This window comes from Salvelinus fontinalis, chromosome 21 (assembly GCF_029448725.1).
Source record: "Salvelinus fontinalis isolate EN_2023a chromosome 21, ASM2944872v1, whole genome shotgun sequence".
Lineage (NCBI taxonomy): Eukaryota > Metazoa > Chordata > Actinopteri > Salmoniformes > Salmonidae > Salvelinus > Salvelinus fontinalis.
In genome coordinates, this window is record NC_074685.1 from 19091235 (window position 1) to 19117296 (window position 26062).

General features: G+C 44.5%; 1 protein-coding gene across 1 annotated transcript in view; it reads right to left on the reverse strand.

Annotated features, from left to right (window-relative positions):
• Positions 1-26062, reverse strand: part of LOC129818378 (matrix metalloproteinase-17-like) — a 107081-nt gene that overhangs the window by 46176 nt on the left and 34843 nt on the right. Inside the window, exons 2-3 of the mRNA XM_055874207.1 lie at positions 12477-12609; positions 1816-1951 (exon numbers count right to left, since the gene is read on the reverse strand). Of these exons, the coding sequence (XP_055730182.1) occupies positions 1816-1951; positions 12477-12609 (269 nt within the window). The remainder of the gene's footprint in view (positions 1-1815; positions 1952-12476; positions 12610-26062) is intronic.

The window sequence follows — 26062 nt, forward strand, 5'->3', positions numbered from 1 at the left end:
GCGAACAGGAGATTCAGAAGCCTCCAGACGAGCAGGGACGGAAAGATGTGGAGAGAGTTGCTGGCAGGTGGACTTAAGGGGGATTCCATCCCATAACTCTTCCCGAGGGCCAGTCAATTTGAGGATTATGGATAAAAAGCCACGGATGTCCATGAACCAGGGGAAGCTCAGGAGAGTGCACCAAATTTAACTGGATAAACTCCACATGATAATCCAGAACTCGTAGCTGAAATGGCATGGTGAGCTGCTTCACCTTCCCAGACCCTAGGCATTGACCACCCAGCGCAGTGACCGACAACGGAATGTCCAGCTTAGTGGGAGGCAGCTCCTGTTGGCGAGCTAATGTGTGATCCAGAAAACAGCCGGTAGCCCCAGAGTCTATGAAAGCAGGAATGTCCAACTGCCCATTGTCCCACCGCAGGTTGGCTGGAAGCAAGGTGCGTACCGTGTCGGCAGCTGGAGACTGTATCTGACTCGCCAGTATTCTCCCGTCTACTGACGAGTCATCCCGTTTCCCGTCAGCTCAGGACAGGAGGCACGGAAATGTCCAGACTGTCCACAGTAAAGACAACGTTGCTCGTTAATCCTGCGCCTTATCTCCAGAGCGGAAAGTCTGGTGATTCCCAATTGCATCGGCTCCTATGAAGGATATGAAGGAAACCCATAGCCTAATTGAGAACTCTGATGGGGTACAGGACAAACGGATAAGGCAGTGGAACAAACAAAGAATTGACTCCCTCAGCGGAACCCAATACACTGGAAACAACTCGGAGCCCATCCGTCCTCTCACGACGACGTTCCCGAAGCCGGTTGTCAATCCCGATGGCCAGAACGATAAGCTCATCCAGAGTGTCAGGGTTGTCCCGGGAAGCCAGTTCATCCTTGAGAACCTCGCTGAGTCCGTTCAGAAAGGCTGAGTGAAGTGCCTCTGTATTCAAACCACTCTCAGCGGTGAGCGTCCGAAAGTCAATGGCGTCAGCTACGCTCCGGCTGCCCTGCCGAAGCGCAATGAGTCTTTGAGCAGTGTTCCTGCCACTGATGGGGTGATCAAAAACCTTCATCTCCTGGGTGAAGCTTTGCCAATTAAAACAAATGTCTGATTGCTGCTCCCATATGGCTGTGGCCCAGGCCAGACCCCGTCCTGAGAGCAAGGAGATAACGTATGCCACTCTGGAACGCTCGGTCGGAAACGTTGATGCCTGCAGCTCGAAGGCCAGCGAGCATTGGAGCAGGAACCCACAAAACCTCCCAGGATGCCCCTCATAGCGCTCCGGTGCCAGGAGATGAGTCTCCCGAAGGTAGGAAGATGCTGAGCTGGTAGGGAGTGGAGGATTAGGAACAGCCACAGATGCAGCAGCAGTTGCTCCCGTCTGTCCTGTCTGCAGAGCGGACACAAGAGTTCTTAAATCCTCCTACAATGTCTGCAGCCGTGCCTCATGGCGACCAATCACAGTTCCATGGTGGGTGAGAGCCGACCGTAAATGGTGGAGTTTGGAATGTTCCTCGGACGACTGAGAAATCTCTGATGGGTCCATTGTAGGCGTTGGTCTACTGTAACAATAATGCTTGTACGAACTTGAACCCAGGCGCAGAGAAACACAGCAAGCAGAGGTAATGGTAAATCCAGAACTTTTACTTAGAGTATTAACAGAAACAAGGCAACCAGGTGAACAGAGAAGGTAATTAAACACAGGTGAATCTAAAAAGTAATAATCAGGGTAACCTGGAAACTAGAAAACAGGGTAAGGGTGCCCTCCAGCGGTAATCTAAGGAAACAACAATCAAATAACACAGAAACTGTGACAGGGACTATACCTCCAGGAGAGGTGTCTCTTGCTCCACTTGTTCTGGGCGACCAGAGCTCGTCTCCTGCGGCCCACCATCACCTCCGTCTCAGACAGGTCTGGGAGAGAACACCTCGGGGTCTTCATCAGGCCCAGGGTAGCTTTGTCTGATCAGGGGAACAGAAACAGATGTACACATTCATATAGAGTCATAAACAAGTGAGCATGTCCATCCATTACATTTCTTGTATTGTTTTAGCAGAACGAAAACAACAAAGGCAAAGACAATGTGTTCAACACACACACACACACACACACACACTAGGGTTGGCAGAAATATCAGCCCACAGACAGAAGTACGAGATTCTAGAGCAGTGGTCACCAACCTGTCTCCAAGGCATTCCTAGTCGATCGCCAAACATTTTTGCGAAAAAACCTATTGGCGGTAGGTGCACCCGATTCAGTTGCCCTGTGAACAGGTGAACAGTTTCCATTTTGAACCATTTCATGTGTCTGAAGGTACAAACTCTGCCTTCCCGGTGGGCCCAGAGAGTAAATTAGGTGCACTATAAGCTTACCGCTGGCCAATCGGGTGGCTCAGATGACTGTGTCTGCAGTAAAATAGCAGGCATAAAAGAAAGCTGCAGCAAAGTTAATGCTGTGAGATTTCAACACGTTTAGAACCATGACTAGAGAGAGACTGTCAACGAATACAGCAAAGAGATGTGAGCTCATGTTTCAGTTCTTACTCAGCACTGTCAACACTTTGTATTCAACACTTTTATGAGCCATAAAATGTGCGTTTTTCCTATTTCCACTCAGTGCTACAACAACCCCTGCAGCAGTAATGAATGAGTAGGAACGTGTGTCTACAGGCATACGTTGGTGTTATTATTAGTGGCTTGGGTTTTTTTTTAGTATCAAGGAATATTTCAATATTTCATATTTCATTCATGCACTCCCGGAATGCACTCCCAGGACTCCCACTTCCACAAGAAATGTTATTTTTTTTCGGTGATGTCCATCATTTATGTCCAAATAGCTATTTTTGTAGCGTGTTTGGTAAACACATCCAACGTCAGGGAAGCGCGTTCACTAAAACCTGACGAAATGTCCAAAAGTTCCGTAACAGTCCGTAGAAACATGTCAAACGATGTATTGAACCAATCTTTAGAATGTTTTTAACATAAATCTTGAATAACGTTCCAACTGGAGAATTACATTGACTTCAGATGAGCGATGGAACAGAGCTCCCTCTCATGTCAACGCGCATGGTGAAAGCATGGTCAGGTCATGGCAGACCTGACTAATTCCCCTCTCATTCGGCCCCCCTTCACAGTAGAGGAATCAGATAAGGTTATACAGACTGTTGACATCTAGTGGAGGCCGTAGGAAGTGCAAACTCATCCATATCTCGCTATGATTTCAATGGGATCTTGGTCGAAAATCGACCAGCCTCAGAATTTACACCTCCTGTTTGGATTTTTTCTCAGGTTTTTGCCTGCCATATGAGTTATGTTATACTCACAGACATAGTTCAAACAGTTTTAGAAACTTCAGAGTGTTTTCTATCCAATACTACTAATAATATGCATATATTAGCAACTATGACTGAGGAGCAGGCTGTTTACTCTGGGCACCTCTGTGGATCTTTCATTCAAGCTACTCAATACTGCCCCTGCAGCCATAATAAGTTAATAGAGTAACAACATGAATTTGTCCATGAGGCAGAAATAATCAAATCAAATTTCATTAATCACATGCGCCAAATACAACAAATACAAATTACAGTGAAATGTTTATTTATGAGCACCTAACAAACAGTGCAGTTTGAAAAAAATATGGATAAGAATAAGAGAAAAGTAACACGTAGTTCAAGAGCAGCAGTAAAAAATAACAATATATACAGGGGGGTGCCGGTACAGAGTTAATGTGCGGGGGCACCGGTTAGTTGAGGTAGTATGTACATGTAGGTAGAGTTAATTAAAGTGTCTATGACACAGAAATGACAACAGAGAGTGGCAGTGGTGTGGAGAGGGGGGGGGGGGGTAATGTAAATAGTTTGGGTAGCCATTTGACGAGATGTTCATGAGTCTTATGGCTTGGGGATAGAAGCTGTTTAGAAGCCTCTTGGACCTAGACTTGGCGCTCCGGTACTGCTTGCCGTGTGGTAGCAGAGAGAACAGTCTATGACTAGGGTGGCTGGAGTCTTTGACAATTTTTAGGACCTTCCTCTGACACCCCCTGGTATAGAGGTCCTGGATGGCAGGAAGCTTGGCCCCAGTGATGTACTGGGCTGTTCGCACTATCCTCTGTAGTGCCTTGTTGTCGGAGGCCGAGCAGTTGCCATACCAGGCAGTGACGCAACCAGTCAGGATGCTCTCGATGGTGCAGCTGTAGAACCTTTTGAAGATCTGAGGACCCATGCCAAATCTTTTCAGTCTCCTGAGGGGGAATAGGTTTTGTCATGCCCATTTCATGACTGTCATGGTGTGCTTGGACCATGTTAGTTTGTTGGTGATGAAACTTGAAGTTCTCAACCTGCTCCACTGCAGCCCGGTCGATGAAAATAGGGGTGTGCTCGGTCCTCTTTTTCCTGTAGTCCACAATTTTCTCCTTTGTCTTGATCATGTTGAGGGAGAGGTTGTTGTCCTGGCACCACTCGGCCAGGTCTCTGACCTTCTCCCTATAGGCTGTCTCGTTGTTGTCGGTGATCAGGCCTACCACTGTTGTGTCATCGGAAAATGCGGTGCGATTTGAGTTTCGCCATCATCTGGAAGACAGTGTTCCTTTTTGGTCATTGTCAGTGGAGGAAAAGGAGAGCGAAGGGATGTTGAGAGTCTGCTGCTCTCTCCTTCCTCTGAGACTGACCATCAGATGCAGGCACCATCAGCCCAGTAAAATAAAAATGAAAAGCAAATGATTTAAATGTATGCTCACTCAGCTGTGCTTCACAAGTAATGCTACAAAGGATCTATTATCGGCGTGATCATATAGCCTACGTCACATTTTTTTATATAATTAAAAAAAATCTCCCGAACTACAGTGCATTGGCAGGGAAATTCAAGCAAAGCCAACATGCGGTGATAATGTATTGGGCCTATAGCTTACTGCACAAACCTCATTGTTACAGTACTGTTTTTAATTGGTTAATGTTGCACAGGTTTATGCTTTTTAAGCCATGTAAAAAAAAAATCTGAGCAGCAGGTCTTGAGCAGGAGATTGGGAGAATGTCATATGGTCAGATGAAACCAAAATATAACTTTTTGGTAAAAACTCAACTCGTCGTGTTTGGAGGACAAAGAATGCTGACTTCCATCCAAAGAACACCATACCTACTGTGAAGCATGGGGGTGGAAACATCATGCTTTGGGACTGTTTTTCTGCAAAGGGACCAGGACGACTGATCCGTGTAAAGGAAAGAATGAATGGGGCCATGTATCGTGAGATTTTGAGTGAAAACCTCCTTCCGTCAGCAAGGGCATTGAAGATGAAACGTGGCTGGGTCTTTCAGCATAACAATGATCCCAAACACACCGCCCGGGCAAAAAAGGAGTGGCTTCGTAAGAAGCATTTCAAGGTCCTGGAGTGTCCTAGCCAGTCTCCAGATCTCAACCCCATAGAAAATCTTTGGAGGGAGTTGAAAGTCCGTGTTGCCCAGCAACAGCCCCAAAACATCACTGCTCTAGAGGAGATCTGCATGGAGGAATGGGCCAAAATACTAGCAACAGTGTGTGAAAACCTTGTGAAGACTTACAGAAAACGTTTGACCTCTGTCATTGCCAACAAAGGGTATATAACAAAGTATTGAGAAACTTTTGTTATTGACCAAATACTTATTTTCCACCATAATTTGCAAATAAATTCATAAAAAATCCTACAATGTGATTTTCTGGATTTTCTTTCCTCATTTTGTCTGTCATAGTTGAAGTGTACCTATGATAAAAATTACAGGCCTCTCTCATCCTTTTAAGTGGGAGAACTTGCACAATTGGTGGCTGACTAAATACTTTTTTGCCCCACTGTAAGTGATCACTGTGCTATTGCCTGTGAGAGAGATGGTAAAATTCCTATGAAATCTCCACGTGTTATTACGAAAAGAAACTGGAAGCGGTTTGATATTCAAGGTTTTTTACACAATGTATCTAGCATTGAATGGAATAGAATGGAATTAATCCCTGATGTTGAACTAGCCTTTTCTTACTTCCACAATACATTCCAGGATGTATGCAATAGGCATGCCCCTTTTAAAAAATTCAGGATTAAGGGCAGAGAGAACCCTTGGTTTACTAAGGAACTTACTAAAATCATAAGGGAACGAAATGCTATGTGGGCTAAAGCAAGAGGGACTGGTTTGGCAGATGATTGGATGGCTTATAAACGTCTTCGAAATATGGGTGTGGCTATGATCCGTAAATTGAAAGCAGACCACTACCTGAAATCTACTTCACAACATTTAAATAATCCATCCAAATTTTGGCAAGTAGTGAAAGGTTTGGAGTGCAGAAAAGATACACAGCTTCCTAAACAATTGTTGGTCGACACACAGATTGTCACTGAGAGAACCTCCATTCTGAAAGCCTTGAACCAGCATTTTTTAGATGCAGGCAGTTTATTTGAAAAGGTCAAAGGTATAATTGAGCCCCCTATAAATGTACCTGGCAGCCCTGTGCACTCCTTCACCGGGCTCTCTTTTTCATCCTTCTCTTTCAGAAGTGTGTAAAGCCCTGAAAGAAATGTATTTAAAAAAATACCCTGGCCCTGATGAACTAGACCCCCGCCTCCTACACCTAGCCACAGACATCATTGCTCCCCCCTTAACATGTATTTTTAACCTTTAACGCAAGTAATGGAAATCTGCTTTTGTACTGCACCTCGTGAAAGGTGGAGATCCTTCGCTACTTGACAACTCTCGACCTATATCAAAATTGTCTGTACTGTCAAAGATACTGGAGTCCTTAGTTAGTAGGCAGCTAAAGACCTACTTCCAAGAAAACAACATCTTAAATGGAATGCAATCAGGTTTTAGGTCTGGCCACAGCACTGTTTCAGCAACATTGAAGGTTTTAAATGACATCCACTGTGCTCTTGATAAGAAGTTACATTTTGTGTCTGTTTTTATTGATTTGTCGAAGGTTTTTGACACCGTGGACCATGCTGTGTTAGTGCAAAGGTTAAAATGTTGTGGAATTACTGGTCATGTTCTAGATTGGTTTATAAAATACCTATCAAATTGTACACAATGTGGAATGGCGGATGGTTGTAAATCTGAGTCCATAGAGGTGTGCTCAGGTGTTCCGCAAGGTTCTATTTTGGGCCCACTGTTGTTCATTTTGTATATCAACAACATTGGGGATCTTATTGAAACAGCTGATGTTCATTTTTATGCAGATGATACTGTTCTTTATTCAAGTGGTAGTAGTTTATCTTTAGCTTTTGAAAACGCCCAAAGAGCATTTAACATCATACAACAGAATCTGTATGATTTAAAGCTGATTCTAAATTCGGTAAAACAAAATGCATGGTATTTTCAAATGCCAGGCATGTTACTAATCATGTCATTGCTACATTGGCTGGACATACTATAGAGCAAGTTAAAGTGTACAAATATTTGGGTGTGGGTTGATGATAAGCTGAGCTTCACTGTGCATGTAGAGAACTTGATAAGGAAGCTCAAGCTGAAAATAAGGCTTGTTTTTCTTTTGAGGCCAGGAAGGAGCTGGTACGATGTACATTACTGTTGGTTTTAGATTTGAGTGATGTTATATATATGCAGGCCTCAGCCACTACCCTGAGAGCACTTGATACAGTGTATCATGCAGCCCTCAGGTTCATTACAAATCAGAAACGTCTAACACATCATTATGATCTCTACAGCGCTGTTGGCTGGTCGTCATTGACCTTGCATAGGCTTAAACACTGGTATACACTGATTTTGGGTAAAATGCCATATTGGGTAAAATGCCATTTTATCTCTGTTCTTTTTTAGTCAGGTCAGTAAATAAATATCAATTACGGTCCCATTCTCATTTGCTTCTAACAGTACCAAAAATTAGAACAGGTCATGGTAGAAATAGTTTTAGCACCGTGGTCCTGGAATTCTCTCCTTGTAACGGCTGTCCTCCTCTTCTTCATCCGAAGAGGAGCAGGGATTGAACCAAGGCGCAGCGAAGTTTGAACACATAATGAATTTAATGACAAGACGAAAAACGAACACGAACTACACTTGAAATGATACAAAATAACAAACAACGTAGACTGACCTAAACATGAGAACTTACATAAACACGAAGAACGCACGAATAGGAAACAGACTACATAAACCGAACAAACCGTATACAGTTCCGTATGGTGCAGACATAACACAAACACGGAAGACAATCACCCACAACGAACACTGTGACAACGCCTACCTAAATATGACTCTTAATTAGAGGAACGCCAAACACCTGCCTCTAATTAAGAGCCATACCAGGTAACCCAAAACCAACACAGAAACAGAAAACATAGAATGCCCACCCAACCTCACGTCCTGACCAACTAACACACATAACAACTAACATAAATAGGTCAGGAACGTGACATTACCCCCCCCACAAGGTGCGAACTCCGGACGCACCAGCACAAAGTCTAGGGGAGGGTCTGGGTGGGCATCTAACCACGGTGGTGGCTCAGGCTCCGGGCGCGGTTCCCACCCCACCATAATCCATCCTAGCTTCCTCCCTCCAAGAATGTCCACCCTCTTTTTTCCCCCACAAAATCCTCTTAATAACATACCTAATAAGGACAACACCGGGACAGAGAGATAAATCAAGACAGAGGGATAGATAAGAATATAGAGGTAGATGAAGATAGAGAGGGAGATCAGGATAGAGGGGCAACTCCGGACTGAAAGGCAGCTCCGGACAGAGAGACAGCTCTGGACTGATGGGCAGTTCTGGGTATCTAGCCTTTTCAGGCTGAAGGGCAGCTCATGGCTGACTGACGAATCTCGACGCTCATGGCTGGCTGACGGCTCTCGACGCTCATGGCAGGCTGACGGCTCTCGACGCTCATGGCAGGCTGACGGCTCTCGACGCTCATGGCAGGCTGACGGCTCTCGACGCTCATGGCAGGCTGACGGCTCTCGACGCTCATGGCAGGCTGACGGCTCTCGACGCTCATGGCAGGCTGACGGCTCTCGACGCTCATGGCAGGCTGACGGCTCTCGACGCTCATGGCAGGCTGACGGCTCTCGACGCTCATGGCAGGCTGACGGCTCTCGACGCTCATGGCGCTCTGACGGCTCTCGACGCTCATGGCGCTCTGACGGCTCTGGCTGCTCATGGCGCTCTGACGGCTCTGGCTGCTCATGGCGCTCTGACGGCTCTGGCTGCTCATGGCTCTCTGACGGCTCTGGCTGCTCATGGCTCTCTGACGGCTCTGGCTGCTCATGGCTCTCTGACGGCTCTGGCTGCTCATGGCTCTCTGACGGCTCTGGCTGCTCATGGCTCGCTGGCGGCTCTGGCAGATCCTGTCTGGTTGGCGGCTCTGGCAGATCCTGTCTGGTTGGCGGCTCTGGCAGATCCTGTCTGGTTGGCGGCTCTGGCAGATCCTGTCTGGTTGGCGGCTCTGGCAGATCCTGTCTGGCTGACGGCTCTAGCGGCTCCTGTCTGGCTGACGGCTCTAGCGGCTCCTGTCTGGCTGACGGCTCTGTAGGCTCATGGCAGACGGGCGGCTTTGCAGGCTCATGGCAGACGGGCGGCGTTGCAGGCTCCTGGCAGACGGATGGCTCAGACGGCGCTGGGGAGACGGATGGCTCAGATGGCGCTGGGGAGACAGATGGCTCAGATGGCGCTGGGGAGACGGATGGCTCAGATGGCGCTGGGGAGACGGATGGCTCAGATGGCGCTGGGGAGACGGATGGCTCTGGCCGGATACGGTGCACTGTAGACCTGGTGCGTGGTGCCGGAACTGGAGGCACCGGGCTAAGGATAAGCACCTTCCTACTAGTGCGGGGAGCAGGGACAGGGCACACTGTATTCTCAAAGCCCACTCTATAACTGATGCGTGGTACCGGCACTGGTGACGCCGGGCTGAGGACAAGCACATCAGGATTAGTAGGGGGAGAATATACAGTTTGTACAGGGCTCTGGAGACGCACTGGTAGCTTAGTGCGTGGGGCCGGAACTGGAGGCACCGGGCTAGATACAGCACTACAGGGAGAGTGCGTGGAGGAGGAACAGGGCTCAGGATACGCACTGGTAGCCTAGTGCGTAGTGTAGACACTGTAGGTACTAGGCTGGGGCGGGGAGGTGGTGCCGGAAATACCGGACCGTGGAGGCGTACTGGCACTCTTGAGCATTGAACCCGCCCAACCTTACCTGGTTGAATGCTCCCGGTTGCCCGACCAGTGCGGGGAGGTGGAATAACCCGCACCGGCCTATGTAGGCGAACCGGGGAAACCATGCGTAAGGCAGGTGCCATGTATGCCGGCCCGAGGAGACGCACTGGAGACCAGACGCGTTGAGCCGGCCTCATGACACCTGGCTCAATACCCAATCTAGCCCTCCCAGTGCGGGGAGGTGGAATAACCCGCACTGGGCTATGCACTCGTACAGGAGACACCGTGCGCTCTACTGCGTAACACGGCGCCTGCCCGTACTCCCGCTCTCCACGGTAAGCCTGGGAAGTGGGCGCAGGTCTCCTACCTGCCCTTGGCCCACTACCTCCTAGCCCCCCCCCCAAGAAATTTTTGGGAATTACTTACGGGCTTTTCGGGCTTCCGTGCCAGACGCGTTCCCTCATAGCTCCGGTTCCTCTCTCCGGTAGCCTCTGCACTCCCCAGTGCCTCCAGCTGCTCCCATGGCTTTTCGGGCTTCCAGCCACGTCTCCTTGCTGCCTCCTCAAACCACCGCTCCTGGGCTTTAGCTGCCTCCCTCTCTTCCTGAGAACGGCGATTTTCTCCTGCCTTAGCCCAGGGACCTTCTCCATTCATTATCTGCTCCCATGTCCAGAAATCCTTGTTTTTCTCCTGTCCCTTACTCCGTTTATTTTTCCCTTGCCGCTTGGTCTTAGCGTGGTGGGTGATTCTGTAACGGCTGTCCTCCTCTTCTTCATCCGAAGAGGAGCAGGGATTGAACCAAGGCGCAGCGAAGTTTGAACACATAATGAATTTAATGACAAGACGAAAAACGAACACGAACTACACTTGAAATGATACAAAATAACAAACAACGTAGACTGACCTAAACATGAGAACTTACATAAACACGAAGAACGCACGAATAGGAAACAGACTACATAAACCGAACAAACCGTATACAGTTCCGTATGGTGCAGACATAACACAAACACGGAAGACAATCACCCACAACGAACACTGTGACAACGCCTACCTAAATATGACTCTTAATTAGAGGAACGCCAAACACCTGCCTCTAATTAAGAGCCATACCAGGTAACCCAAAACCAACACAGAAACAGAAAACATAGAATGCCCACCCAACCTCACGTCCTGACCAACTAACACACATAACAACTAACATAAATAGGTCAGGAACGTGACACTCCTGAACATTTTAAAATGTGATGATCGAGTTTCGTTGGTGGAGTTTAAACACTTGATCGATGTATATATCATAGAAGAGTGTAATTGTTTTAGGCCAGCTGTTTTTAGTCAAGATGTTTGTGTTTTTAATATAATATGTAATTGTTGTACTGTATTGTGTGTTTATAGTTTTGTTTAATGTTGTGTTAGTGTATGTAAGTTGTTTTGTCTGAAGCGTTGTTCTCCCTGCTGCTATTGGACCAGGTCTCTCTTGGAAAAGAGATATTATCTCAATGAGAAAAAACCTGTATAAATAAAGGTTAAATAAAACAACAACAAAAAAACAGCTATTTACATAATAAAAAATGATGGGATGCATTTTCTCCATTGTTTTTGATGGTAGGCCACTTTGGTAGGCCTACATTATGATCAAATAGCCACAATAGCCTACATGGCCACTGTTAATACTGTAACTTAAAGCGAGTACAGCCTCAGTGTTCACAGTAAACGTGCGCCGGAAGTTGAACAGAAATTTCACAATGTTCTAGTTTGGGCTCAGCAGACCAAATTGGCAAATTTTATTTGAGGGAACATTGGTTTGGTGATATCCGTCATACCGTTTCTGTACCATTCTGGGTTATATGGTATTTCTGAATGTGCACAAGGGGCACTATTAAAAAAATGAATCTATTTAGGCAACAGTGATCTTGATCTCGAAGGGGATTGAATGTCACTGCTGTAACCAAGAAGTTTGATCTTGACACCTAGCCACTTATCTAGCAAGTTAGGAAACCAAATGCAAGGCTGGAGCTATGAGCAGGATATAACTTATTTGACACATCTTAGATTTCTTACAGTTATACTTGTTGTTGCGTAGCACGCAGCCCCCCCAAAATACCCCGGTATATGGTATATCGCCCAAGCCTAGCACAGACACACACACACGCGCACACACACGCGCGCCACACACACACACGCACGCACGCGCACCACACACACACACACGCGCGCCACACACACACGCGCCACACACACACACACACACACACACACACACACACACACACACACACACACACACACACACACACACACACACACACACACACACACACACACACACACACACACACACACACACACACACACACACACACACACACCTAGCACCCCAGTCTCCTCCAGTCCTCCAAACTTCTGCATGGCTTTGATGGCTTTGGTCAGGGCCTCCTTGGTCTGGAGCTGTCCAGTCACTGGGTCAGGGGGCGGGAGGTACCCATACTTACTCAGCCAATCCTGGAAGAGACAACAGGAAGTGTTAAAAGCCAATCCAATCATTCCTGTGAGTGTTTTTATGAATTCAATTGTTGTTTGTTAGAATGTGTTTATGTGTGTTGCAGGGTTTCTGTTGTGGTGCCGTCCACCCACGGTGCTCAGAATGACAGAAATCACATTTAAATTATGGTAATTCATCTTAACAGAACATTCCACTCCTGTAATGAAGCGGACAATAAAACATAATTTTCACACATTTGCCAGAATGCAATTCGCGGGAAAACTGATGAGAGCAGTTTCATATTTGACCAAAATGAAAATCTCTGTTAGAAACTTAGAAAGAGGGGGAACAAAAGATGCTAAGATGCAACTAGGATCGGTTGCTAATATGACTAGGATTATGCCTTTGGCTTCTGGACAACGAAGGAAAGTTGATATGAAAACCAAAAGCACAGGAGAGAAATGGCATATGAGGAAGTCTTGCATAGGTGGCACTTCAAATAGGCTGGGGAAGTCAATTGAAATAAATTTGCCAAAATAATATAATTACTCCGGCCTATACAGAAATAAAAAAAAATCATTCAAAATACTTCACCAGAAAGCATGACTTAGCCACAGAGGAATCGAGGATAATTTCTTTTATAGCTATCGATTGTTTCAAATCACCAGCTTGTAGGCCTACTGTATGCCTACTTGGGAAGCATGCAATTTGGACAGAACGCGTGGCAATAGGCCTAGCTGATTATTAAGTTAGGTCTGTTAGTTAAAAGCATTTAAAATAAGTGTGAAGATAGTGTCTTGAGTATAATTCAAAATTGAGACAAAAGAAGGGGAGGGGTGTGTGGCAAAGATATAGGCAAGTCTCTCTCCAGAATGGCTCAGCTGTCTACCGCTAATTCTTGCACATTCACTGTTTCATTGTGTGAATGGTTTGCCCTTTGATAGTTTTTTAAAATCAATTCCCCACTACATATATCACAAGTAGTAAATATATGTAATGGGGAATTTAAATAAAGAGTAGCTCAAGTCAAGATATATAGAAAGGCTGAGTAGAGAGATTAATGCAATTTAAAGAACGGGAATTTATTATATTTTCTACTGTTTTTATTTGTCTGCTTTATGTATTTTGACTTAGATGACAATGGAAGTTATAGTCCACATGCTGAGTTCCATGCACTCATTTCTTTAGCAGCCAATGGATCACAGTGTATCAATGTGTCCATATGGTAGAGCCTGGTGCTCTCGCATTAGTTGAATTTGAACTTTTACATTTTTACAATTTTAATTCAGATTTTTATGATTAATCATGTGACAATGATTTTGAGAAACTAAAACGTTATTATTGAAATCAAAATGTTCCACGAAAATGCGCATATGAAAATCATAACTGGCATTTAGATCGGTAGTAATGTTAGGATAAATTGTAAGCTTCCCCAAACTTCCCCAAATTCACTCACCGCCTATGAAGTCTTTATAAAATAATTGCCTCCATGTTTCTATGGTCGGATTTGCCTATAAGCTACTATGAATCAAGGTAAGATATGTCTCATAATATGAAGTAAAACATTCAGGTATCAAACAATTAAGTAGGCCTATGTTTTCAAAATACATACTGTCTTCAGCTTACATTGTAAAGTGGTGGTGACAAACTGATAGCCTATTGCCTGCACTTGAATGGTGAATGGGAGGCGTGCTTCAATTACCAGTTAAGAAATCAAAATAGTAGGCCCAGCTCTTTTTAATCGTACACCAAAACAGGTTTTAACACGTGATTGCATTTAGAATTGGGATGGGCTTATACAAGCACATGTTTTACTCCAGCATCAACCAGCCGAGGAGCTGCAGGAGAAATCCCACTCAACATAGGTTCTGTATGCTGTGCACGTGTGATAGTTGTGTTGGATAAATAAGATAGGCTACATGATGACTAACAAAAATACACACAGGCCAATTTAATTCCACTAATTAACCTATAGACTGATAAGCATGACGATCAAATGTATTTCCATCAATGAATAAAAATAATTATTTTGCAATGGGATTTTTTTTCTCTGTCATTTTGTCCGGTAACAGTTTTATTTATCGGCTTTTATTTATTGCCAGCTAACGTAAACCCTGGTGTGTAGGTGTATGTGTGGAAAAGGTGCCTATGAACAGGTAACCAAAGTATAAACTCAGTTTGATCTCGTATCTGCGGCCCACAATGAGTGTGTGTGTTTGTGCATCCCTGTGTTTGAGCTTGCATATGTGTGTGTGTTTCCAGTAAATGCACACTACTCACACCTAACACTGATGACTAGAGAGATAAATCTCCAGAGAGTTAATCATGTTTGGCTCTAATGAGAGTTCTGACCTCCTCTCTTAAACAGTCATATCCACTCAAGCATTTTCTCCTCCGTCTCTGGGCATGCAGTCAGAGCTGGTTTTGGGTTTAAATGGGCTTTTGATCAGCGTTGAGTGATAAATGACTTGGATCGATAGCCAGGAACCCCCCCCCCCCCCCCTTCTATTGACAACACTCCACATATTCCATTAGTCAAATTGCTTTGTGCTGACACCACAATTCTACCAATGATATGTGCCTCCCCGTCCATGGAATTATTAAAGTTCAGTGCTCCAAACTGCGAAAACTTTCTGGCTAAGTTTTAGGGACTCTAACTTGCACTAGAAACACATCAAGTTACGTTTTTTAATCAAAATGTACAACTCCTCCTACCTCGTAAAATACCAAAATGAATCAGATTCAAACCAACTCCCCCGAATGAACAAAACTATAAAATGAGTCACTTGGACTCCACTATTCAGTGTGTGTGTGTGTCTGTGAGTGTATATGTGTGTGTGTCTGTGTGTGCACGCACGTGCGTAAGTGTATGTTTGACATCTCAAATCCTGGAGTGTGAAAGAGAAAAGTGACACTTCTGAAGCGTTGATTCTGCGAAGGAGGCAGCTGTAAGCAGTGTGTATGCACCTTAACCGTTCTGTCAAACCAAACCAAAGCACTCTGACTTCCTGCTTGCTTAACTCAGCAGCTAGTTGACAACTCATCACTCTACCACATATGGACACTCACACACAGCCACTGGACCAGAGACTCTGTTTACTGTCTGATTTATGGAAGCCAATCTAACACATCTGAAAGCTGCAAAAGCTACTAGAGAAAAAACTGAAATGGAACATTTTTACATCTATAGCAGCTGATTTAGAAGAATGAAGACATCAGCATTTCAGTCGTCTGCTGACTGGAGAGTGGAGAGAATGGAAGATTGTGGGCCGAGGGGTTTGCTCTGATTCGGTGCGGTTCTGCTGAGCTGGTAGGTTCTGTGTCGCCCAATAGTCCAACTGCCACCACACTCCCCAGTTTGTTAATGGATTGGATTTAGTAGAATAACGCATAAGTCTAAGCCTTTTCATACTGTACACTGGCTTGGGCATTCATCATGCTGCCTCTAAGAGACTCCTAATACCCAGAGAGAGATGATGCGAGAGAAGGATGGAGAGAGGACAGTGCTTAGTACTGAGAGAACAGACCCTAAAGGAGGACACCACATCATCAGAGAGAAAACAGAGTGTGGGATTAAGGAAAGAGGTAATAAGAGAAAGAGAAAGACAGAGTGAGGGGGTGAGAGAAAATGGAAAGTGAAAGCACAATGAGAGAGACAGATGCAACAATGTGTGTGTATTTTGGATTTGTATTTATTAAGGATCCCCAAGGCAGCAGCTACCTTTTCTGAGGTCCAGCAACATTAAGGCAGTTACAGTTGAAGTCGGAAGTTTACATACACCTTAGCCAAATACATTTAAACTTAGTTTTTCACAAATCCTGACATTTAATCTGAAACGACTTCCGCCGAAGTCGGTCCCTCTCCTTGTCCAGGCGGCGGTCGGCGGTCGACGTCACTGGCCTTCTAGCCATCGCCGATCCACTTTTCATTTTCCATTTGTTTTGTCTTTGTTTTACACACCTGGTTTCAATTCCCCAATTACATGTTCATTATTTAACCCTCTGTTTTCCCCATGGTTTTTATGCGTGATTGTTTTATGTATGTTCGGTCCATTATTGTGGGATCGGTATTATGACATGTTTTTGGAATATTTGACTCCTCTGCACCAGCTACACCCAGACCATTACATAATCCTAGTAAAAATTTCCTGTCATAGTTCAGTTAGGATCACCACTTTATTTTAAGTATGTGAAATGTCAGAAAAATAGTAGAGATAATTATTTATTTCAGCTTTTATTTCTTTCATCACATTCCCAGTGGGTCAGAAGTTTACATACACTCAACTAGTATTTGGAATCATTGCCTTTAAATTGTTAAACTTGGGTCAAACGTTTTGGGTGGCCTTCCACAAGCTTCCCACAATAGGTTGGGTGAATTTTGGCCCATTCCTCCCGACAGAGCTGGTGTAATTGAGTCAGGTTTGTAGGCCTCCTTTCCCGCACATGCTTTTTTAGTTCTGCCCACAAATATTCTGTAGGATTGAGGTCAGGGCTTTGTGATGGCCACTCCAATACCTTGACTTTGTTGGCCTTAAGCCATTTTGCCACAACTTTGGAAGCATGCTTGGGATCATTTTCCATTTGGAAGACCCATTTGCGACCAAGCTTTAACTTCATGATGGCTTGAGATGTTGCTTCAATATATCCACATAATTTTCCGTCCTCATGATGTCATCTATTTTGTGAAGTGCACCAGTCCCTCCTGCAGCAAAGCACCCCCACAACATGATGCTGCCACCCCCGTGCTTCACGGTTGGGATGGTGTTTTTCGGCTTGCAAGCCTTCCCTTTTTCCTCCAAACATAACGATGGTCATTATGGCAAAACAGTTCTATTTTTGTTTCATCAGATCAGATGACATTTCTCCAAAAAGTACGTTCTTTGTCCCCATGTGCAGTTGCAAACCATAGTCTGGCTTTTTTATGGTAGTTTTGGAGCAGTGGCTTCTTCCTTGCTGAGCGGCATTTCAGGTTATGTCAATATAGGACTCGTTTTACTATGGATATAGATACTTTTGTACCTGTTTCCTTCAGCATCTTCACAAGGTATTTTGCTGTTGTTCTGGGATTGATTTGACCTTTTGCATCTCTAGGAGACAGAACGCGTCTTCCTGAGCGGTATGACAGCTGCGCGGTCCCATGGTGTTTATACTTGCGTACTATTGTTTGTACAGATGAACGTGGTACCTTCAGTCATTTGGAAATTGCTCCCAAGGATGAATCAGACTTGTGGAGATCTACAATTGTTTTTCTGAGGTCTGAGGTTTCTTTTGATTTTCCCATGATGTCAAGCAAAGAGGTACTGAGTTTGAAGGTAGGCCTTGAAATACATCCACAGGTACACCTTCTATTGACTCAAATTATGTCAATTAGCCTATCAGAAGCTTCTAAAGCCATTACATCATTTTCTCGAATTTTCCAAGCTGTTAAAGGCACAGTCAACTTAGTGTATGTAAACTTCTGACCCATTGGAATTGTGATACAGTGAATTATAAGTGAAATAATCTGTCTGTAAACAATTGTTGGAAAAATTACTTGTGTCATGCGCAAAGTAGACGTCCTAACCGACTTGCCAAAACTATAGTTTGTTAACAAGAAATTTGTGGAGTGGTTGAAAAACGAGTTTTAATGACTCCAACATAAGTGTATGTAAACTTCTGACTTCAACTGTATATACAATTTAAAATAACACATTTCATAAAACTTTCACAACACTAAGTGTGTTCCCTCAGGGAACTGCTCAACTATCACATATCTACAATACAATATCCATGTGTACGTGTGTGTAGAGTGTGTGTCTTATCATGTGTACATGTGTCTGTGCCTGTGTGTGTCTCTTCACAGTCCCCGCTGTTCCATAAGGTGTATTTGTATCTGTTTTTTAAAATCTGATTCTACTGCTTTTATCAGTTACCTGATGTAGAATAGAGTTCCATGTAGCAATGGTTCTATGTAGTACTGTGCGCCTCCCATAGTCTCTTCTTGACTATGGGTGGCATGTCTTGTGGGGTATGCATGGGTGTCCGAGCTGTGTGCTAGTAGTTGAAACCGACACCTCGGTGCATTCACCCATTTCAACACTTCAACAAGCAGTGATGAAGTCAATCTCTTATCCACTTTGAGCCATGAGAGATTTACATGCACATTATTAATGTTAGCACTCGGTGTACATTTAAGGGCCAGCCGTGCTGCCCTGTTCTGAGCCAATTGTAATTTTCCAAAGTCCCTCTTTGTGGCACCTGACCACACAACTGAACAGTAGTCCAGGTGCGAGAAAACTAGAGCTTGTAGGCCCTGCCTTGTTGATGGTGCTGTTAAGAAGGTGGAGCAGGGCTTTATTATGGACAGACTTCTCTCCATTTTAGCTACTGTTGTATCAATATGTTTTGACCATGACTGGCTCAATTTCTACATCATTTTTTACAAGATTAAGTTGAGGTTTATGGTTTAGTGAATGATTTGTCCTAAATACAATGCTTTAGGTTTTTGAAATATTTAGGATTAACTTATTCCTTGCCATCCATTCTAAAACTAACTGCAGCTCTTTGTTAAGTGTTTCAGTGATTTCACTCACTGTAGTAGCTTACGTGTATAGTGTTGAGTCATCTGCATACATAGACACACTTATTTTACTCCAAGCCAATGGCATGTTATTGGTAAAGATTGAAAAAAGTAAGACGCCTAGACAGCTGCCCTGTGGACTTCCTGATTCTACCTGGATCATGTTGGAGAGGCTTCCATTAAAGAACACCCTCTGTGTTCTGTTAGACAGGTAACTCTTTATCCACAATATAGCAGGGGGTGTAAATCCAAAACACATACATTTTTTCCATCGGCAGACTATGATCAATAATGTCAAAAGCCGCACTGAAGTCTAACTAAACAGCTCTCACAATCTTTTTATCATCCATTTCTCTCAGCCAATCATTAGTCATTTGAGTAAGTGCTGTGCTTGTTGAATGACCTTCCCTATAAGCATGCTGAAAGTCTGTTGTCAATTTGTTTACAGTAAAATAGCATTGTATCAGATCAAACACAATTCTTTCCCAAAGTTAACTACGGGTTGGTACCTGGCTGACTGGTCGGCTATTTGAGCCAGTAAAGGGGGCTTTACTATTCTTGGGTAGCGGAATTACTTTTGCTTCCCTCCAGGCCAGAAGGCACACACTTTCTAGAAGGCTTAGATAGACAACAATAATTTTTTCACCTCTTCCACACTCACTTTACAGAAATATTTCATAATTTGATCAGTTATACTTGGATGTGTAGTGTCAGTGCTTGTTAGCGGCATGTCATGCCTAAGTTTGCTAATCTTCCCAATGAAAAAATCATTAAAGTAATTGGCAATATCAGTGGGTTTTGTGATGAATGAGCCATCTGATTCAATTAATGATGGAACTGAGTTTGCCTTTTTGCACAAAATTTCATTTAAGGTGCTCCAAAGATTTTTACTATCATTCTTTACACCATTTATCTTTGTTTCTTACTCTTTTCATTCATTTTAGTCACATGATTTGTAAATTTGCAGTATGTTTGCCAATCAGATGTGCAGCCAGTGTGCGACTTTCTTTATTTTGATAGTTTATCAAATATAGTATATACATCTGGGATTAGTAGAGCAAGATATGTAAACATCATTATTAAAGTGGCATTAATAAAGTGACTAGTGATCCATTTCTTAGAGTGGCCAATGATTTCAAGTCTGTATGTAGACAGCAGCCTCTCCGTGTGTGTGATGGCTGTTTAACAGTCTGATGGCCGTGAGATAGAAGATATTTTTCAGTCCCTCAGTCCCAGCTTTGATGCACCTGTACTGACCTCGCCTTCTGGATGGTAGTGGGGTGAACAGGCAGTGGCTCGGGTGGTTGTTGTCCTTGATGATCTTTTTGGCCTTCCTGTGACATTGGGTGCTGTAGGTGTCCTGGAGGACAGGTAGTTTCCCCCGGTGATGTGTTTTGCAGACCGCACCACCCTTGGCGAGCCCTGCAATTGTAAGCGGTGCAGTTGCCGTACAAGGCGATGATACAGCCCGACAGGATGCTCTCAATTGTGCATCTGTAGACGTTTGTGAGGGTTTTAGATGACAAACCAGATTTCTTTAGCCTCCTGAGGTTGAAGAGGCGCTGTTGCACCTTCTTCACCACACTGTCTGTGTGGGTGGACCATTTCAGTTTGTCCGTGATGTGTATGCCGAGGAACTTGAAACTTTCACCTTCTCCACTGCTGTCCCGTCAATGTGGATAAGGGGGTACTCCCTCTGCTGTTTCCTGAAGTCCACGGTCATCTCCTTTATTTTGTTGATGTTCCTGACACCACACTCCGAGTGCCCTCATCACCTCCCTATAGGCTGTCTCATTTTCGTTGGTGATTAAGCCTACTACTGTTGTGTCATCTGCAAACTTGATGATCGAGTTAGAGGCGTGCATCCCCACGCAGTCATGGGTGAACAGGGATTACAGGAGTGGCATGAGCACGCACCCTTGTGGGGCCCCAGTGATGAGGATCAGCGAAGTGGAGATGTTGTTTCCTACCTTCACCACCTGGGGGTGACCCGTCAGGAAGTCCAGGACCCAATCGCACAGGGCGGGGTTGAGACTCAGGGCCTTAAGATCAATGATGAGCTTGGTGGGTACTATGGTGTTGAATGCTGAGCTGTAGTCAATGAACAGGATTCTTACATAGGTATTCCTCTTGTCCAGATGGGATAGGGCAGTGTGCAGTGTAATACCGATTGCCTCGTCTGTGGACCTATTGGGGAGGGTTGCAAATTGCAGTGGGTCTAAGGTGACAGGTAAGGTGGAGGTGATATGATCCTTGACTAGTCTCTCAAAGCACTTCATGATGACAGAAGTGAGTGCTACGGGGCGATAGTTATTCAGTTCAGTTACCTTTGCCTTCTTGGGTACAGGAACAATGGTGGCCATCTTGAAGCATTTGGGGACAGCAGACTGTGATAGGGAGAGATTGAATATGTCTGTAAACACATCAGCCAGCTGGTCTGTGCATGCTCTGAGGACGCGGCTAGGGATGCAGTCTGGGCCGGCAGCCTTGCGAAGGTTAACACGTTTAAATGTCTTACTCATGTCGGCCACGGAGAAGGAGAGCCCACAGACCTTGGTAGCGGGCTGCGTAGGTAGCACTCTGTTATCCTCAAAGCGGGCAAAGAAGGTGTTTAGTTTGTCTGGAAGCAAGATGTCGGTGCCCGTGACGTGGTTCTGTTTGTAACTACCCGTATAGGTTGACCTGAGCCAGGTTGCAGGCACTAGTTACAGTATGAAGCTTTTTCTTGAGTGGGAAGCTTGATGAAAGCCAGTCAATATTTAAATCACCCAGAAAACATAGATCTCTGTTGATATCTCATACATTATCAAGCATTTCACACGTTATCCAGATACTGACTGTTAGCACTTGGTGGTCTATAGCAGCTTCCCACAAGAATGGGCTTAAGGTGAACCTGTAGCCATATTACAGGAATGTGGTCCGGAATATAAACAACAAGACCTCCACCATTGGCACTTCTGTCTTTTCTGTAGATGTTACAACCATGTATTGCTACCACTGTATTCTCAAAGGTATTATCTAAGTGAGTTTCAGATATTGTCAGAATATGAATGTGATCTGTTACTTGCAAAGTATTGATTTCATGAACCTTGCTACATATGTGAATGTGGGCTATTTTTAGCACTTTTCTGGGATGCTTGATTGATTTTATTACTTTACTGGGAAGCTTAGCAGAAGCAGAAATTCTCATGTTATTTATGTTAGTGCAGGGTGAGCTGCACACAGTGGACATCCTACTACGGCACACCACCTCAGTGCTAACAGTATAACTGGTTCATAGGCACATGATTACTGCATACAAAAGCTGTAACATCAGCAGAGGCATTCAGGGCATTTAGAGGGACATATATTAGGTTACTTACATTGTGTCTTCCAACGCCCCTGTGATAATGTACATTTGCTGGATTATTATGACAACTCAGCAACCCAATGGTTGGGATTAACTGAGCTGGGCTTGGGTCATTGATAAGTCATTGTCTCAATGCAGCCTTATAATGCTGTGAAAGGATCCAGGAACCCAAATCATTTGGGTGGATCCCATCCTCCTTATAAATTGAGCTTTGTTTCCAGAAGGTATCAAAATGGTCAATAAACGTTACCCCCACAGAGCTGCAATAGTCACGCAGCCAGTTATGGAGGGCTAAAAGTGTGCGGAAACTTTCAATGCTATGATTTAGGGATGGCAGAGGGCGAGATATTATGGGCCTTTGTTGGTGTCAAGCAGAGACCCAATCAGTTCTTTAAAATCTATCTTCAACTGTTCTGAATTGACCTTCATAATGTCATTGAATACCACATGAACTATGATAGACTCACTTTCCTGATGCAGGTTTAAAATGTTTGGGAGCAGCTTATTGATGTCCTGTACTCATGCTCTTGGATAGCACAACATTTTTGCTCCAGCGACTGAGACATTTCTCACCATTGAACTGCCCAATACAATACAAGGGGATGGAGAAATCCGCCCATTCCTACCCCTCACACAGTTTGTGGAACCTTTCACGGGCCCACGAGAAGCAGGATAGCGTGCGTCCGCAGCTCCCGGCGATAGGTCCAGACCTCACACAGCAGGCAGAGCCCAGTCAGATCCAGAGAGAGGGAAAGGAGCCGGAAATAGACGACAAAGCCGCTGCTGGAGTCAGCGTAGTTGGAGGCAGTCCCAGCGATGAAGGCACAGGTACATCAGCCACCAGGGTGGCAAAGCTATTCCTCATGTCAATCTGCTCCGAACCTTTCGCAGACACTCCAGTCCACTTAGCAACATACCACTGCCTTCGGTTTCCACAACTTGTGACATGGGACCAGCCCTGGTTGGAGAATCATCTGGCTCCATACGTGATGGAGGAGGAGAAGCAGATGGAGACAGCTTCCTTGGCAGGCAAGTTCCAGGTAGCACAGGCCATTCAGATAGGGACAGATGACAAGGCGGGATACATCCATCAAGCCCGAGCGCTGTCCAGCCACAGGAGTTGAGAACAAAAATAGATCCAATTTGCATTTTCCTTGTAAGTTCACACAGAATTGCTTGCTAAGGATAGCCACCTCATTCCTGTAATCCTCCGCAAGCAAACAATTGCTGCATTGGAACTACAGATTGTCAATATTGTCCCGGACAAGAGAGGAATAAACACAGATTATACAAACTTTCGGGAGCTATTGCAGGCAAAACGGGCTCTATTGCAACCTAACTAGCTAGCTAGCTGGCTAGTTGGCAACAGGTTTTGACACAAACCCTTATGAACAAAATAAAACTTAGGAAGCAACAGGTCGAGGCGCAGGAGGTATCCGAGTTCGTGACAGGGGTTTGTGTGTGTGTGTGTGTGTGTGTGTGTGTGTGTGTGTGTGTGTGTGTGTGTGTGTGTGTGTGTGTGTGTGTGTGTGTGTGTGTGTGTGTGTGTGTGTGTGTGTGTGTGAGAACACTGTGTATAAATCTTTGATGACGCAGCAGGAGGACAGTATAGATCAGGCCTGGGCAACTCCAGTCCTCGGAGCCTGATTGGTGTCACACTTTTGCCCCAGCCCCAACTAACACACCTGACTCCAATAATCAACATCTTCAGTTAAAAATGCAATTAGTTTAAATCAGGTGTGTTTTCTAGGGATGGGGGAAAAGTGTAACACCAATCAGGCCCCCGAGTTGCACAGGCCTGGTATAGATAGTGGAGGCACGACTCTTTAATCACTGACCATCAACACAACAGACTCAGAGGAAGACATGATCATACAACAGTTAAACCACACTGTTCTGACCCTCGGATGGAACAACGAATGGACATATGTTACCATCTGTGGAGACATACTGATATCAGGACGGATGTCACGTTAGGGTCAAGATGTTTTCCATGACAGGTCACTTTTCCTGGTTATGTTGACGTATTAATTAACCAGCAGGACTGAAAGAGTGACAACTCTCCTCTCCTCTTCTCTCATCCCAGTCTCATGTTGACTGTTCTGGGCTCCACTCCCTGCTTACACTGTTTGTGTGTTAACTTGGCTTCCAGCTGTGTCTCTGTACGGAGAGAGAGCTCACTCTCTGTGTGTGTGTGTGCACATATGTTCGTGTTTCTATGTGAGTGTGTGACAGTTTCTTTTTCCCCCTCTCTCTTTCTGTGTGTGTGTGTGTTTGTGTATGTGTGCATGAGTTTGCGTTTCTATGTGAATGATTGATTATATTATAGTTCACTCTTGATTGATTATAGTAATTAATATTACCATTCGATGATGCTATATTTTTTATTATGATTATTATCACCATAAGATTTATCCTGGTCCAGCCACTTTAACCCCTGTTGACATGTACATTCCTTTCTCAATCACTCCAATAGCCCTGCACATTGAAGTAATGGAACTGACACTGCACTGCATATAAGACCTGTACATACAGTAACTGCATTCTCCTGTTTCTTTTTATTTAATATTTTCTACTCTCGCATTTAACATGTCTTATTTCACACATTTTATTTCATGTGTTTTTATCTGTATTACTACCTTCTATTGTGCATCGTTTGGAAAGAGCTCGCAAGATAAGCATTTCACTGTACTGTTTTACACCTGCTGAATCCTGTGCATGTGTTTGCGTGTGTGTGTGTGTGTGCATGTGTGCATGTGAGCTCTCCACCTCCCGCTGGCTTGGAAATCGATGCATGACGAGTTATAGCACACTCCGTGGCATTGCCCTGGTACAGTTATCAACTCCAGTGTGGTTCTTTAAGAAGTGGAAGATGAGATCCCTCTCACCAGCTACAACACAATATAGCCCCCCACACACACACCACACCAGGCCACCTACCCTGCAACAGTCCTCACACCTGCTTATCCAGCTCTAAAAAAGCCTATGATTGAAAGGCTAGGACAAACACCAGCAATTTAATTTTATTTATTTCACCTTTATTTAACAAGGTAGGCAAGTTGAGAACAAGTTCTCATTTACAATTGCGACCTGGCCAAGAAAAAGCAAAGCAGATCGATACATACAAAAACACAGAGTTACACATGGAGTAAAACAAACATACAGTCAATAATACAGTACAAAAATAAGTCTATATACGATGTGAGCAAATGAGGTGAGATAAGGGAGGTAAAGGCAAAAAAAAGGCCATGGTGGCGAAGTAAATACAATATAGCAAGTAAAACACTGGAATGGTAGATTTGCAGTTGAAGAATGTGTGAAGTAGAAATATAAATAACGGGGTGCAAAGGAGCAAGATAAATAAATAAATAAATACAGTAGGGGAAGAGGTAGTTGTTTGGGCTAAATTATAGATGGTCTATGTACAGGTGCAGTAATCTGTGAGCTGCTCTGACAGCTGGTGCTTAAAGCTAGTGAGGGAGATAAGTGTTTCTAGTTTCAGAGATTTTTGTAGTTCGTTCCATCATTGGCAGCAGAGAACTGGAAGGAGAGGCGTCCAAAGGAC